We start from the raw sequence: 14,123 nt of genomic DNA on the forward strand, positions 1-14,123 counted from the left end.
GATCAGACTGTTTATCTTTTTTTTTTCTTTTTGTATATACTACATATGTACCCGTGCTTTTTTGGGTTTCTGTTTTCTCCATGAGGCCAATGAGATTCATCTGAATTTGGTAACCATACCGATTTGAAAATTCTACATATATGTACACTTTTGGAGTAGTTTGGACCAGCATTTATCTGATCTATCTATGCCGACGTACGTGAAAATGGATTATACTTGTATCCCCCACGTAACAGCCATAAAGGATGCTTTCGGGCCATCCGATAGTTAGATGCAGTGTTTAGTGGAGGATGTGAATCAAGACTAGGCTGCCATTCTATGGAAAGCGCCTTTTCAATAACATGTCGGAGGATGTGTAAATCCTTTGTTATTTTAGTGATATTGTTCGACATTGCATGATTCTTTTAAACCATATTCGTAAGGAGCATGCAATGAGCATGCAATATTTGAGATTCAACTTGCTGTTCACGTGGCTTCTGGTTCAGATATATCGTATGTTGTAGGTTGTATATCAGCATTACAATATATGTATTGCTTTGAGGGATCGAATCAGATGCTCTATAGTCTCTCTCTGTGTATGTGATCTAGCTCAGAAGAAGGGTCCAATTAGAAGTAGAAAGAATATTCAAAGTCATGGAGCGATGTCCTGGTGTGGATGTACCTGGGTATGTTGTAGAAGAATATATAGAACAGTGAGAAGGCGGAAGGTCATTATGTAACAATCCTTCATTCTTCACTTTAGGCTCCAAGGGCTGCTTCAACACATTCTTATATCCCCTCTGACCTCTTCTGACATTCTCCAACACTTTTGATATTTCCAAATCATGTAAATCCTGCTCAATCATGGTGCTGTCGCTGCCAGTCCCCTTCTCTAGATCCTCCGCATCCCGCCCCGCTGACGGCACGCAATCTCACCGAAAGTCATCCTCCGCTTCTTCAACCAGCTCCTCGTCCAGTCGCAATGCCGGAAAGCCATCTCTAGGACAGACTGGCTCCTCTCCAAACAGCTACTCCATCACCCTCGAAGCGCTACGAAATAACCCTTTTGGCAGTGCCTCCCGATCCCGCCCCATCCAGCTCTCGGCCCACAAAACAGAGGAACACAAGCGGGAACTAGAGGAACTCAATACTGCACTCGAGACTCTGGTTCGAATCTTCCCCGATGTACAGATAGAGGTGTTTCGTGAGCTGCTGCTACGATTCGACGGACAGAGCCGGTTACAAGTGTGCGTGGAGGAGCTACTCAGGCACAAGAAGAAATGGGTTTCGGGCCGGTGGAATCTCCCGGAAAGAACCACCGAAACTGAGGCAGAGGGGAGTGCCCACACAGCTCCTGGGGCCGGAAGCTTTGCTCGACAGGACGTTGGCAATGGTGGCCTGGTCGCTCCCGATGAGCGGTTTCGGTCCGATGAATACAAGGCCGCTGTGCGGATGGCCATGACAAGAGAATATAACAGTCTGAACAAAAGTACAGTGGAGGCTGTCCTAGCTGAAGTGAATTTCAGCTATGCTCGGGCTCGACCGACGCTCCGAGATCTGTCGCGTCGGACATGGCGCGCGACATTTAACAGCATGTTCCCGTCTTTCAGGCGAAAGAAGGACCGCGAAGAACATCCGCTTCTGACTTGGCATCGTCGAGCAGACGGGGAACTTGTTCCTGTTCTGAAGGAAACCGGGTGCAGCGAGCTGGATGCAGAGCTCCACGAGATGCTGTTGGCCCCCCCTGTTACAGCAGAAGCGTGAAGAGCAGCGTGATAAGGATTTCCGATTTGCTTCAGAGTTGAACGAGAAGGAAGCCCAAGAACTCAATGCCCTTTACGAATGCGAGTGTTGTTTCGCCGACGTGACATTTGAGCAGATCGCGACATGTTCAACCAATACTCATGTCATTTGCTACCACTGCATCCAGAGAACCGTATACGAAGCGTTGTTTGGACAGGGTTGGGGCAAGTCTGTCGATCTGGAGCGCTCTACTTTGAAATGTCTTGCGCCGTTATCAGTCGGGTCGTGCGAGGGATGTCTTCATCCGGAGATTGTCAAGCAGGCAATTCTTCTCGACACGGCTGGCTTCGAGACATACCGCAAATTCGAAGATCGGCTCTCCTCTGAGGCGCTTATGAAGTCCCAGCTGAAGCTTGTTAGATGTCCATTCTGCTCATATGCTGAAATCGACCCAGTATACCACCCTTCATCCCATGGTGTCCGCTGGCGGTTCCGTCGTGACGGTGGCATTATTCCTACGATTTTGATGACCCTTCTCCTCCTTGACCTTGTCCCCTTACTTGTAATCCCTGTTTTTATTCTGCTCCTTTGGGACCCAGCTACCGTAACAGCGGTCTTCGGGAATGCCATTCGTAACCTCCGTCTCAAGATCCGACCAAAACGATTCGCCTGTGCCAACCCCTCCTGCTCACGCATTAGCTGTATGACATGCCAGAAATCGTGGCGAGATCCACATGTGTGTCATGAGCCGTTACTCCTGGACTTGCGCGCTACCGTTGAGGCTGCCCGCACCGCTGCCGTGAAGCGCACCTGTCCCCGCTGCTGCCTCTCATTCGTCAAGTCCTCGGGGTGCAACAAACTGACTTGCGTCTGTGGCTACTCCATGTGCTACCTCTGCCGCAAGGCACTTGGTCGTCCTATACGAACTGCTGCGCCTGCCCGTGCCCCCCCGCGGGTTAGATGCCTTTGATGGCCCGGGCGATATAGCCGACGATCCATTTAACGATGAACAGGTTGCAGGCAACATGTCCGACGACGACGAATTTGAAGAACCAGAAGGCTACAAACACTTCTGCGAGCACTTCCGCATCAACCCTGGGTCCCGCTGCACAGAATGCACCAAGTGCAATCTCTACCAAGCAGAAGACGAGGAAGCCGTCGCCCGCCGCGCGGGCGAGAAAGCCGAGCGTGAATGGCGGATCAGACAAGGCGCTTCCGGTGCCAACAATCCAACTTCAGCTGCTGGATTCCGCAATGTCAATCATGATTTATCGACAGGGACCGATAGCCACTCTACGAATCGCCGCGCGACGGCTTCAATTTGGGATCTGCAGCTTACATCTTTGAGTAGGCTGTGGGGTTATTGGCTCAGTGATGTGTGGGCTGATGGACGGTGGAGACTCGAGGGTCAGGCTTTTGCGGACTGGGTTGTGGAACGGGTGATCGAAGTTGAGGACGTATGATCCCATGCGTACTTTCGGCTACACTTTTTTCTCATGATCTTTTCTTCTTGCTTGTTTTGTTTTAATTCTTATTTTTGGGCTTCGTTTTGCAGTAATGGCGCTTGGGGGGGGTTTGTTTTGTTTTCATTCCCGAATACTCTACATAAGAGTATCTGGGCTGGCGTGCGGTGAATCTTGGGCTTCGAACGATATGATGATTGATGACACTCCCTGCTTCTGATTATTGCGTGGCTTCTAACTACAAAACGTAGCGTGGAACCTTAGCATCTTTTTAATGCACAGCCTTTTCGTGCAATTGTCTTCTAATCTATCAAGGCCTAGGGAGAGAGAATTAAAGTGGAGAGTATGGCTTACATTGCATGTGTTGCTCAGCAAAACAAACTATAGATGGATACATGAGAGTGAGGTAGAACATTGAAAACCATAGCGACAATACATGCTAGAACCCCAATGAAGACCCCCACTGGAGACACCCATGAAATATGCAGGATATCGTATCCCAACAGTAGTTGCGTTGACCAAATGTTCGGAATTGAAGAAGCAATGCTCAATATGAGTGGCTTGTTGATTGTGAACCTGCCAAAGAAGGAGAACTCCTCCACGCCTTTGGCTGTTGCTGTGCCGATGCGAATTTTCTGTGGATTTGCTCAAGTATTTGATATCGCTGAGGTATGGATGGAAAATTGGCCGAAGAAGAAACTTTGTGAGGTCACTCCTTTGCTGGGTTGCCTGTGCTTTTTGGGGGTCAACGGGATGACCGAATTTGATTGATAGCAAGGTCTGCTAGGGATTTGGTTGACCAAGAGACTCCGCAAGGCTGTTCCTTTTTCTTTTCTTTTTTTGTTGGCTTGACTGCAAGAGTCGAACATGAGAAGGCCAGACTCCATAGGGAGGTCATTGGAGATTTCTTTGTTCATGGAGCTGATGAACAGCTGTCATAAACCAGGTCAACGGTTCAAGGTGGACATGGCAAAAGAGGGTGATATATGGTTCGTTATGGTCATGGTGGAAGGCCAAAGGCCGATGATGAAAGGCTCATGTTTGTCAAAGTGGAAGGCCGATGATGGATGCTTCATGGTGGTGTGGTGGAATGTCTCCAGGGTGGAAGATCTTCATTGTTAAGGTTGTCAACTTGATCGAAATACAGTGGTTTGAAAGTTGTCAGGATGGTTGGTTGTCACGATATATGGGTTCTCCAATGTGGAAGAAGTTGATTGGAAGATGGTTGATTGGAAGATGGTTGATTGGAAGATGGTTGATTGGAAGATGGTTGATTGGAAGATGGTTGATTGGAAGATGGTTGATTGGAAGATGGTTGATTGGAAGATGGTTGATTGGAAGATGGTTGATTGGAAGATGGTTGATTGGAAGATGGTTGATTGGAAGATGGTTGATTGGAAGATGGTTGATTGGAAGATGGTTGATTGGAAGATGGTTGATTGGAAGATGGTTGATTGGAAGATGGTTGATTGGAAGATGGTTGATTGGAAGATGGTTGATTGGAAGGTGGTTGATTGGAAGATGGTTGATCGAAAGATGGTTGATTGGAAGGGTGGTCGATTGGAAGATATTGGTCACGATGGACGAAGATAGTCACAATGGTTGATTGGAAGATGGTTGATTGCAAGATGGTCGATCGAAAGATATTGGTCACGATGGACGAAGATAGTCACGATGGTTGATTGCACGACGGTCACGATGGACGACGGTAGACATAATAGATGGTAGGTATGTGGAAGGCCAAGAGTGGAAGGCCGCGACGGTGAACTATTGTCACGATAAGTGATTCGTAGTGTAGGTGTATGTTGGACGGCGGATGTTGAATAGCGGTTCGTGGTACGGTGGTTGTCGTATGATGGACGGTGGTCACGGTGGGTTGTGTGGTCATGATTGTCATAATGGTCAAGAGGAATGGCCAAGGTGGAAGGCCAATGTGGATGGTCGTCACTGTGGATGGTGGTAATGATTGTCAGATGGTCAAGATGCAAGAGCATGAGTGAAGAGCTGTCGCCGTGGGTGGTGTTCAAGATGGAAGACCAGAGTTGGAAGACCAGAGTGGGAAGACCAGAGTGGATTGTCGTCACCATGTATGGTGGTAATAATTGCCATGATGGTCAAGATGCAAGAGCAAAAGTGAAGAGCTGTCACCATGGGTGGTGTTCAAGATGAAAGACCAGAGTTGGAAGACCAGAGAGGATTGTCGTCACCGCGGATGGTACCACCGTCACATCAGGGTTGTTTCTAGAACAAGTTAGCGTGTCCCTGATTTGGGGTTGAAGGGATGATATTTAGTCTATAGTGGAAAGTGGCCATGATCGGGTATGGTGAAAGGTCTCCATGATGGATGGTGGTCACGGTGGTGGGTAGTTGTGGTCATAGTGAAAGGTCGTTAAGATAGAAGTCCGAGACAGAAAAAAGAAGAAGAACAAGAAGGTCGTAGGTCAAGTTGAAGGCCAAGGTGACAGTCAAGTTGTAAAGACCAAGAATTGTCGTCACCGTGGATTGGACCACCATCACATCAGGGGGGTCTAAAGCCAAGTTAGCGTGTGTACAAGTTCTGGGGAATAGGGTGATAATTATGAAATAAAGATAAAGTAAAATATTCATCAGGATGGTTTCTAGAGACAAGTTAGAACTATCTCTGTAAGATGGGGATGGAGGGGGGGTGTTATGGTGAATTGTTCATGGTATATGGAGACCATGGTGGAAGCTGAAAAGCAGAAGCTGTGGAGTGTGAGGAAGAAGAGAAAGAAGAAGAGAGAGAAATGGGGGGAGGAGGGGGTATTTATATTTTCCCAGTGGCTGAAGGACAGGAAGGTACTGGGGTCGGCGACGAGTCTTGACAAAAAGGGAAGGAACGCGGGTGCACCCATAGTGACACGCGTAACCAGGTCCTGCCTTACATTGCCTTATGGGTGTGCCCAGGTGATCTTTGGTATTAGACTAGGCTCCACGACCCCTTTTGGTTTCTGGCGTTGCTTTACTTGTGATACTAATCCTATCCTATTGAAGCCAAGATAGAGAGAGAGTAGAAAAGCGGGCAATATACAAATCAATGGAAATGGACCTGCAAGAACTATGTCAACGCATAGAGGAATCCAACCGGGGCTGCATATGCGTACTCCTAGTTTATAAGTCCGACAACTTTCAAGGCCCCAGTCGTGAACACATTGGCTGGTGAAGTTATCATACCAGATTTTAAATGAGTCTTTGTTGGAGGTGGAGCCATGGTCTCGAGTGAATTTGCGGATGTGGTATCCAAGAAAATATTAAAACAAAGTCTATATATGCTTTTTATGACCCAATGCCCCCATAAAGTGCTCCGGTCCTTTTGTGAGCTCAAAGTCGATCGAATCTAACTCCCTCTTTTTTCTTCGTCCAATTCTCCATTGAGCCTTTTCTTTGCTTCTTCTTTCAAAGCTTGATCGTCCACTCGGTTCAAACCAACCTGTGGCATCAACCAAACAGCCAAAAAGAAAGCAAATGTTGCAAGGGATGCACCGACAATGAAGATTATACGGAATCCCTTTTGATATGCCGGTGTCAGCACATCACGCACATGCTCAGCATCCTTTGCAGACAACTTTGATAAGTAGTTCTGCGGGCTTGAGAGAAGAGAGCGTGACTGTGATTCGTCAAGATTGAGGACTGAGATGGACGATGAGACAATATTATTTCTGCATTGATTAATAAGAGACAAGCCAACAGGTTTGGAATGAATTCTTACATGATAGTTCCGGCAATGGCAAGTCCGAGAGTACCGCCGAGGTTTCGTACAAAGCTGCTCATTGTTAGCTCCATAACTTGGCTGGCATCAATACGGGCGCCACTCACTTCCTGAACGAGGTTATCACAGCCATATCCCGTCTTTCGACACCGGCTTGAACGGCAATGAGAGATCTATAGGGAATTAGCATAATTCATTGGACCAGGATAAGGAATCGCGTACGGCTGCAAAGTATTTCCAACCCCAACCCCAGTCAGAATGCCATATCCAATCTGCTTTCCCAATCCCGAATGCTGATCAAGTGTCGAGAAAAGACCAAGTCCAACAGCCCAGATAATCCATCCAAAAAGTATGCATTCACGGTAACGACCTACCCAGTGCACAACAAGACCGGAGCCTGTACTGCTGATTGCTGTAAGGAAGTCAGCACAGCAACACAACCCATAAGACGAGGATTCATACTTTGCATGAGGGTAATGGGAAGAAGCATTGCAGCCGCTTTTACCGTCGAATATCCAAATACCAGCTGATAGAAAGTGGGAATATAGTAAACTTGCACCAAAAAGTTCCACCCGTTGATGAACATCGTCAAACATGCGCCATTCACAATCCTACCCTGGAAGATATGCATCGGAACCAGTGGTGTCGACGCACCCTTCCACTGCCACGCAACAAAAGCAACAGAGGTTGCGAACCCAGCAATCAGAGTCGCAATAACGTGCGCCGAGTTCCATTCATACTCACCACCGCCCCAGGTCAAACCAAGCAGCAAGACCGAAGTTCCCCCGAGAGCCAAAAGCGCACCAAAGAAATCAATTGCCTTTAGCTTGACTTTCCAGTCCCCAGTTACTTTCCGAAGAGGCATAAAGAACAAAACAGCCAACGTGGTTAACGCAGTGAGCGGTAGGTTCAAGCGAAAGATCCACCGCCACGAGTCTTGCGAAATGGAGGCTAGTGCACCTCCGATGACAGGACCAATGCCATTGGCGATAGCAACCACGGCACCTAGAATACCTTGGTATTTGCCTCGTTCACGGAGAGGGACAACGTCGCTGACAATCATCTGTGCGACAGTCATGAGACCACCACCACCAACTCCGGTGAAAGCACGGAAAACAATCAATTGTGTCGCCGTCTGCGCAAGGGAAGCTGCCAGTGACCCGACGAAGAAAATGGCTAGGCCAACGAAAAGCACAAGCTTGCGAGACCAGATGTCGGATAGCTTTCCGTATAGTAATTGGAAACATGTTGATGTTCTGTGCCGCGAATGTCAGTTTGATTGAGTAGTATCATGACTGCAAGAGAAAAGAGTACTCACACGAAATAACCACCTGAAATCCAGGAGGTCTGGTCGCTGGCTCCTAAAGCATTTCCTATGATAGACAAACTGGCAGCCAGTGTCGTCTGGTCCATCAATGCCAGGAGATCAACGCTGGAACATGCCAGGAAGATCTGGGAGTTGTCATTAGCTAGGCCACATTTGCTTGTTACCGCATATACTAACCGTGATAATGGTGCGCTTAGGCACATAATTGGTTTGCTCGTTGAAAGTGACATTAGTCCCATTCTTGTCAGCCGTGACACCCTCCGTTGGTTTTGAATTTTCGAGTACCCCTGTCATGGCGTGTTGATATGAAGGGATAGAACGTAAACAGACACCCAGAATCCAAAAATGCAGCAAAAAGAGAAAGGGAGATAAGGAAAAAAAAGAAGCAAGTCAAGAGACCAAAACGGAATAATCAATCTCATCTATTCACACTAGTAATTTGTCATGTATTGATCGGCATTTAGTCTGAGCACCTTGACAGAAGATCTGCGCAAAGTTGGCAAAACTTCTCAAACACCCTCAAGGTACCCGCCCCTTTTCAATATACATCGGGAGAGAGGAACATCTTCAGCTAATAGGGAATTGCAAGTGAGGACCTGTGGGATGATTGAATCCATTCCTGAGTACCTTGTCAAACTACGTGACACATGAGAAATTCGATTCTAGAACATTGCAAGGTACGACATCAAGAATACCAGACCATGACGCATCTGCAATAAGAATCATTCCGTTTTCAACCGTTCTATATCCAGTTCCTGTGACAAAGAGGCTTACCTTGCAGGGTCTGATCTACGCTTGGACCGTGTTGATACTCCCGAGATCGCTCCACGCGATTTCCTTGTTCATCGTAGTAACAAGTTTCTAGGGCTTGCAGCGTCCACTTATGGCGCTTAACCCTTATATTGAGTCGTATACGGAGTAGTGGGAGACTCACCAGTGGAGTAAAAGTAGATCTGACTTCCCTACCTCTCGGACGCCAAGAAAGACGCAACAGGATGGAGGGGCAAGTGATGGACGCTATAGAAATTTAATCTGTATAATTGTTGAATGTGGCCCGGGATTTTCTTCCCTCACTTGTTTTCATCACTCAAAACGGTTGCTCTTCAAACTCGTGAAGTAGAGATTGTCTGCTACTCGATTATCAGCATCTATATCTTGCACTAAGAGCGTCTCAACATGATCAATTCTTCCGAGGAAATGACCAATGTAAACGAGCGCAATGTATACTTCGGTACTGACTCGCTGAAGAAATACTTCGACCCGGACTGTCAGCCTCCTCTGCCCCTTGTAGAGCTGCCACCTCATTTGAACCCTTATCATCAAGATGGGGTGCGGATCTATGCCAAAATGATGACCATGCATCCGGCAAACAATGTCAAGGCAATGCCAGGTATGACAAGCCCTGAGTGAACAATATGCCTCAATTGCAAGCTAACGCGAGACCAGCATTGAACATGCTCGAATCTAGTGTTGTGCCCAACAAGACAGACCGGATCATCGAATACAGCTCCGGATCGACAGTCATTTCGATGTCCATGGTTGCCCGAGTCATGCACGGAGTAAACGACACCCGGGCTTTCCTGAGCAACAAAACCAGCGATGCAAAACTGAAGCTGATGCAATTCTTCGGTCTTGACATCACCTTGTTCGGTGGACCATCTCAGCCAGAGCCATTAGACGAAACGAGGCGGCATTCAAAATGCCCGAAGAATGGCCCTGGAGTCAGAGACGATTGTCAATCCCAACCAATACGAAAACAACAACAACTGGCAGTCCCATATCCGGTGGACCGGACCACAGATCTTCAAGCAGCTGCCTGAAATAAACGTTCTCTGCGCTGGTATGGGCACATCTGGTACCATGACCGGACTGGGGACCTATTTCAAAGACGTGAAGCCCTCTGTTTTCCGACTTGGTGTTTGCACAGCCCCTGGTGACCGAGTACCTGGCCCCAGGTCATATGCTCTAATGCGCCCTGTTGAGTTCCCCTGGAAAGCAGCCGTGGATACCATTGAAGAAGTTGGATCATCCGAGTCATACACACTCTCTCTGAACCTATGCCGGGAAGGTTTGGTCTGTGGCCCATCATCCGGGTTCAACCTCCAAGGACTCTTCCAGATGCTCGCAAAGCGCAAGGCTGCGGGAACCCTATCTGAGCTCGCAGGGCCAGACGGCACAACCCATTGCGTGTTCCTCTGCTGTGACCTACCATACCAGTACATTGACGAGTACTTCCAAAAGCTGGGCGAGCAGCAATTCCACCCAATCCGAAACGAGGTAAATACCACCTCCATGACGTGCTAGCATTTAACGAGTGCGCAGGAAATAAAAAAAAGCTAACATATCTACTATTTACTAGCACCTGAAGAAAGTTGACCTGCACCGGTATGACGAGAGCTGGGAGCGGGATGCATTGGAGGTTTTACCCCAATTTTATGGATCACCGCGATCCCTTGCGCAAAGCCCATTGAGCGAGATTGTCCTCAAGCCGCAGAACCGCGTTTTGGACCTGCGCCAACAAGATGATTTCCACGCGTGGCACCTCCCCGGCTCGGTGAACCTGCCGTTGTCTAGTGTTGGGCCTCACAGTCCGTCACCGTTTTCGGATCCAGGTGTTCTGGAGGCGCAATGGGTGGAGCTGGAGAAGATCTTCAAGGATGACGTCTTGGTCTCAGATCTGGGGCGGCATCACGTTCTAGTGGTATGCTACGACGGTGATTCAGCACGTGTGGCCACCAGCGTTCTTCGGGCCAAGGGCCTCGAAGCAGACAGCGTGCGTGGAGGCCACCGTGCGCTGAGGATGTATGGGATCGGGAGTGAGAACCCGATCTCCACTACCAAGGGGCCTCTCGGGGCTACAGTTTCCATCGCGGCTGTTCCCCTTGAATAGAGGACCTGAGACACAGGATCATAGCACAATCGACTGGGAAAATGCGGAATGTAGGGTTGGATCTGCCATGTGAGGCGCTAGTCCCGATGCGGACATATTATGCCTCGATTTCTTTTCTTTCCCCCCCTTCTTCTTTTTTGCTTGGTATTCTTTTCGATTACTTCATCGGTTTAGGTTTGTTGCTTGGCGCATACTACCCTATGACTCTTTCAATGAGAATATCGTTTCGGCTTCTTTCCACATCTTCCCACATGTAAGAGAGACCACTGTGTCCACAGTGGCCTGAGTCTCGAGTTGCTCCGCATGCGTTGAAAAGCTCGCATTTGAGAGAATCCCGGAATATTCGGAAGACATGCAAGATATACAATGTTGTATGCATGATGTATGATATTTTCCGAGGGGTACTAGCCCAAACACGAAGTCAGATGTCAGATCCAATTTGTATCAAGCGCAAATGTGCTCTAGTCCATTTAGCCTGTGATATTCCAACCAACCACGAGCCTCTGAATGACTGCAGACCCCATCTCTCCATGAAATATGCTCAATTGTGAGCAAATACCCTCGGGTGATCGGCCAGGATAACTGAGATGACTAGAATGTACATTCAAAGCCCCTCGACAGGTACAAGGAGAATAAAGGAGATATCCCGTTTTCGGTTCCGCAACCATCCAAAAGCACAACTTGCTGCAGACCTGCCGATCATACCTTATGTATTCTATGATATCTGAATTCCCTTGACCATACGTTGTAGGTGTTGGTGTCACTTCTTTTCGGTCGCACAAGATGATGGACATGAAGATGGCCCATGGCACGCCCTGGCTCGATCAGCCGGTGATGCTTCATTCGTCTCGCGCCGACAAATGCAAATTGACCGAAGCTCAATGTCTCTATCGCAACTATTACTGGCGATACTGGTATGCGTCTTCTTCCGAGTTACCGACATGTATATGTGCTTATCGGAAAATCTGTCCTAGGTACCAAGCCGACCATGTTTACGCATTAAACACCGTCTACTTCATGTGTGCGGTGATTGGAGTGTTCGCGATCTCGAACTTGCTTGTACGATTCGCTCCAGATAGCGTGAAACGGACTAGGCCGTGGCGCATGTTCACTGCCGCCTCACGATACTTGTCTTATCGTGGATATCGATTGCCTGCGCTGCGATATTGGTCTCCGGCGTTGGGCGTGGTGATTCTGGGCGCTGTAGGCGATGTCTTCTTCTTCGGTGGGTGGTTTGGACCTGTCAAGATGTGGCGAGAATGGTGACTGACCTTATATAGCCATGACACTTGGCCCGCAACCTTATTACTGGCCGACAGATGCTTCTTACGGAAGTAGTCCTCCGATCGCGACTCGATCGGGCTGGATAGCTCTTGCACTGCTTCCATTTGTACTGTGAGTGTTGGATATGGATAACCAAGTTCGGTTACTGACCTCCTTTTAGGGCACTGAGCACGAAAGCCAACATGATATCTGGTGTGACTGGTATTCCGCATGAGAAACTTCAAGTATTTCACCATTGGACTAGCTATGCGATGTTTGTGTTGGCCTTGGTTCACACATTCCCTTTTATCATATACCATATCTGGAAGGGGGATATGATGCATCAGTGGAAGACAAGTGTCGTCTACTGGACAGGGGTTGCTGCTCTCATTTCGCAGACATATCTAACCGTCATGTCTTTACCATCTATTCGGTAAGATCACCCTTAGCCTGACTACCTAGAGACAAACACTTAACTCTTCCACAGCAATCGTTTCTACGAATTCTTCAAAGCCACGCACATATTCGTGGCGGTGGTATTTGTCGTGTTTTTCTTCCTTCACTGCGATTTCCGGCTCTCTTCCTGGTATGACCGACTCGAATGAGCCTCATGACGACCTTGGATTAACATATACCAGGGACTACTTCATAGCCTCGGGCGTGATCTACTTTCTAAGCCTGATAGCCAGCCACATCCGTACCTATCTAATGCACGGCATCCACAACGCAACCCTTGAACACCTCCCTAGTGGCCTTGTCCGCGTTGCAGTGCCCTCGATCATCAAATGGACCCCAGGCCAGCACGTATTCGTGCGCTTCCTCACACCAGACCTACACCTACTCACCGCCCATCCCTTCACCATCTCCTCGGCATGTCGCAATCCAGACGAGATAGGAAAAGCCTCGGAACTAGTATTCTACATCAAACCGCGCAGCGGCGTGACCGGACGCCTTAAAGCAATGGCATCCAAGAATCCAGGCTGCACGAAGAAGATTTTAATGGAGGGACCATACGGCGGCGTCAGCGAACCGCACATGGCACAGTTCGACACGATTTTAGTGATAGCTGGCGGCTCGGGAGGCGGGTTCTCACTAGCCATGGTAGACGAAGCGCTCCGGCTGACAGGCATGAATGCAACGGTAAGCGAGAAACGAGCACTGTCCCGCCGGAACCTCCAAGTCGTCTTCTCGACGCGCGACCACGCTATGGCAGATTGGTACATCGAAGAGATCGAATCACGGCTCTCTGAATCAACCATGTTATCCGCGAAGTCAGGCAACGCATTCGAGACTGCGGTGTCTGTGCACGTCACTGACCAGCGGACATCGGGGATTTCCTCAGCTTCGGAGTCTGACGATGTTAAGAGCACCGCTGGCAAGGCACTGCCGGCTGAGATTACTACCACGGGAAGTTTCAGTTTGAATGTTCACCGCAATGCTCGGCCTGATATTCCTGGTCTGGTTGCGCGCACTGTATCCATGGCACATGTCCAAGGGACGCAATATCAGAAGAAGCAGCGGATTGGCGTTTTGGTTTGTGGTCCTGCTTCGATGTTGCATGATACTCGGAATGCAACCGCTTTGGCGCAGGCTAGGGTGTTCGGGGGCGAGGTTGAGGAGCTGTATTTGCATACTGAGCCTTTCGTGTGAGTCTTCCATTCCCTTGCTATGTTAATGGCGGTTTACTAACTGGCTATACAGGTGGTGAGTGCTTTTCAATATGGAGTATCA

General features: G+C 48.6%; 7 protein-coding genes across 7 annotated transcripts; 5 read left to right on the forward strand and 2 right to left on the reverse strand.

Moving 5' to 3' along the window:
- Nucleotides 1-843: 843 nt before the first annotated feature.
- N7519_010806 (uncharacterized protein) lies at nt 844-3,185 on the forward strand (the record flags this gene model as incomplete). The annotated part of the gene is made up of 3 exons (XM_057297579.1): nt 844-1,659; nt 1,733-2,571; nt 2,627-3,185. The coding sequence occupies 3 exons, from the start codon at nt 844-846 to the stop codon at nt 3,183-3,185; spliced, it is 2,214 nt and encodes a 737-aa protein (XP_057145461.1).
- A 522-nt stretch (nt 3,186-3,707) lies between these two features.
- N7519_010807 (uncharacterized protein) lies at nt 3,708-3,956 on the forward strand (the record flags this gene model as incomplete). The annotated part of the gene is made up of 1 exon (XM_057297580.1): nt 3,708-3,956. One exon carries the CDS (start codon nt 3,708-3,710, stop codon nt 3,954-3,956), a length of 249 nt encoding a protein of 82 aa, XP_057145462.1.
- A 450-nt stretch (nt 3,957-4,406) lies between these two features.
- N7519_010808 (uncharacterized protein) lies at nt 4,407-4,778 on the forward strand (the record flags this gene model as incomplete). The annotated part of the gene is made up of 1 exon (XM_057297581.1): nt 4,407-4,778. One exon carries the CDS (start codon nt 4,407-4,409, stop codon nt 4,776-4,778), a length of 372 nt encoding a protein of 123 aa, XP_057145463.1.
- N7519_010809 (uncharacterized protein) lies at nt 4,760-5,272 on the reverse strand (the record flags this gene model as incomplete). Its single annotated transcript, XM_057297582.1, has 1 exon — nt 4,760-5,272. The coding sequence occupies one exon, from the start codon at nt 5,270-5,272 to the stop codon at nt 4,760-4,762; it is 513 nt and encodes a 170-aa protein (XP_057145464.1).
- Nucleotides 5,273-6,540: 1,268 nt separating this feature from the next.
- Nucleotides 6,541-8,533, reverse strand: N7519_010810 (MDR family MFS transporter; the record flags this gene model as incomplete). The annotated part of the gene is made up of 7 exons (XM_057297583.1): nt 6,541-6,862; nt 6,913-6,966; nt 7,020-7,085; nt 7,135-7,324; nt 7,375-8,168; nt 8,231-8,364; nt 8,417-8,533. The coding sequence occupies 7 exons, from the start codon at nt 8,531-8,533 to the stop codon at nt 6,541-6,543; spliced, it is 1,677 nt and encodes a 558-aa protein (XP_057145465.1).
- An 882-nt stretch (nt 8,534-9,415) lies between these two features.
- N7519_010811 (putative cysteine synthase B) lies at nt 9,416-11,129 on the forward strand (the record flags this gene model as incomplete). Its single annotated transcript, XM_057297584.1, has 4 exons — nt 9,416-9,629; nt 9,686-9,960; nt 10,013-10,516; nt 10,599-11,129. The coding sequence occupies 4 exons, from the start codon at nt 9,416-9,418 to the stop codon at nt 11,127-11,129; spliced, it is 1,524 nt and encodes a 507-aa protein (XP_057145466.1).
- Nucleotides 11,130-11,912: 783 nt separating this feature from the next.
- N7519_010812 (ferric reductase family protein) lies at nt 11,913-14,100 on the forward strand (the record flags this gene model as incomplete). Its single annotated transcript, XM_057297585.1, has 7 exons — nt 11,913-12,043; nt 12,104-12,354; nt 12,410-12,524; nt 12,574-12,825; nt 12,880-12,978; nt 13,031-14,038; nt 14,094-14,100. The coding sequence occupies 7 exons, from the start codon at nt 11,913-11,915 to the stop codon at nt 14,098-14,100; spliced, it is 1,863 nt and encodes a 620-aa protein (XP_057145467.1).
- Nucleotides 14,101-14,123: the final 23 nt, after the last annotated feature.

The sequence above is a fragment of the Penicillium mononematosum genome (genome assembly GCF_028829835.1).
Source record: "Penicillium mononematosum strain IBT 11891 chromosome Unknown utg000005l:1.0-9366267.0:1.0-9372171.0, whole genome shotgun sequence".
NCBI lineage: Eukaryota > Fungi > Ascomycota > Eurotiomycetes > Eurotiales > Aspergillaceae > Penicillium > Penicillium mononematosum.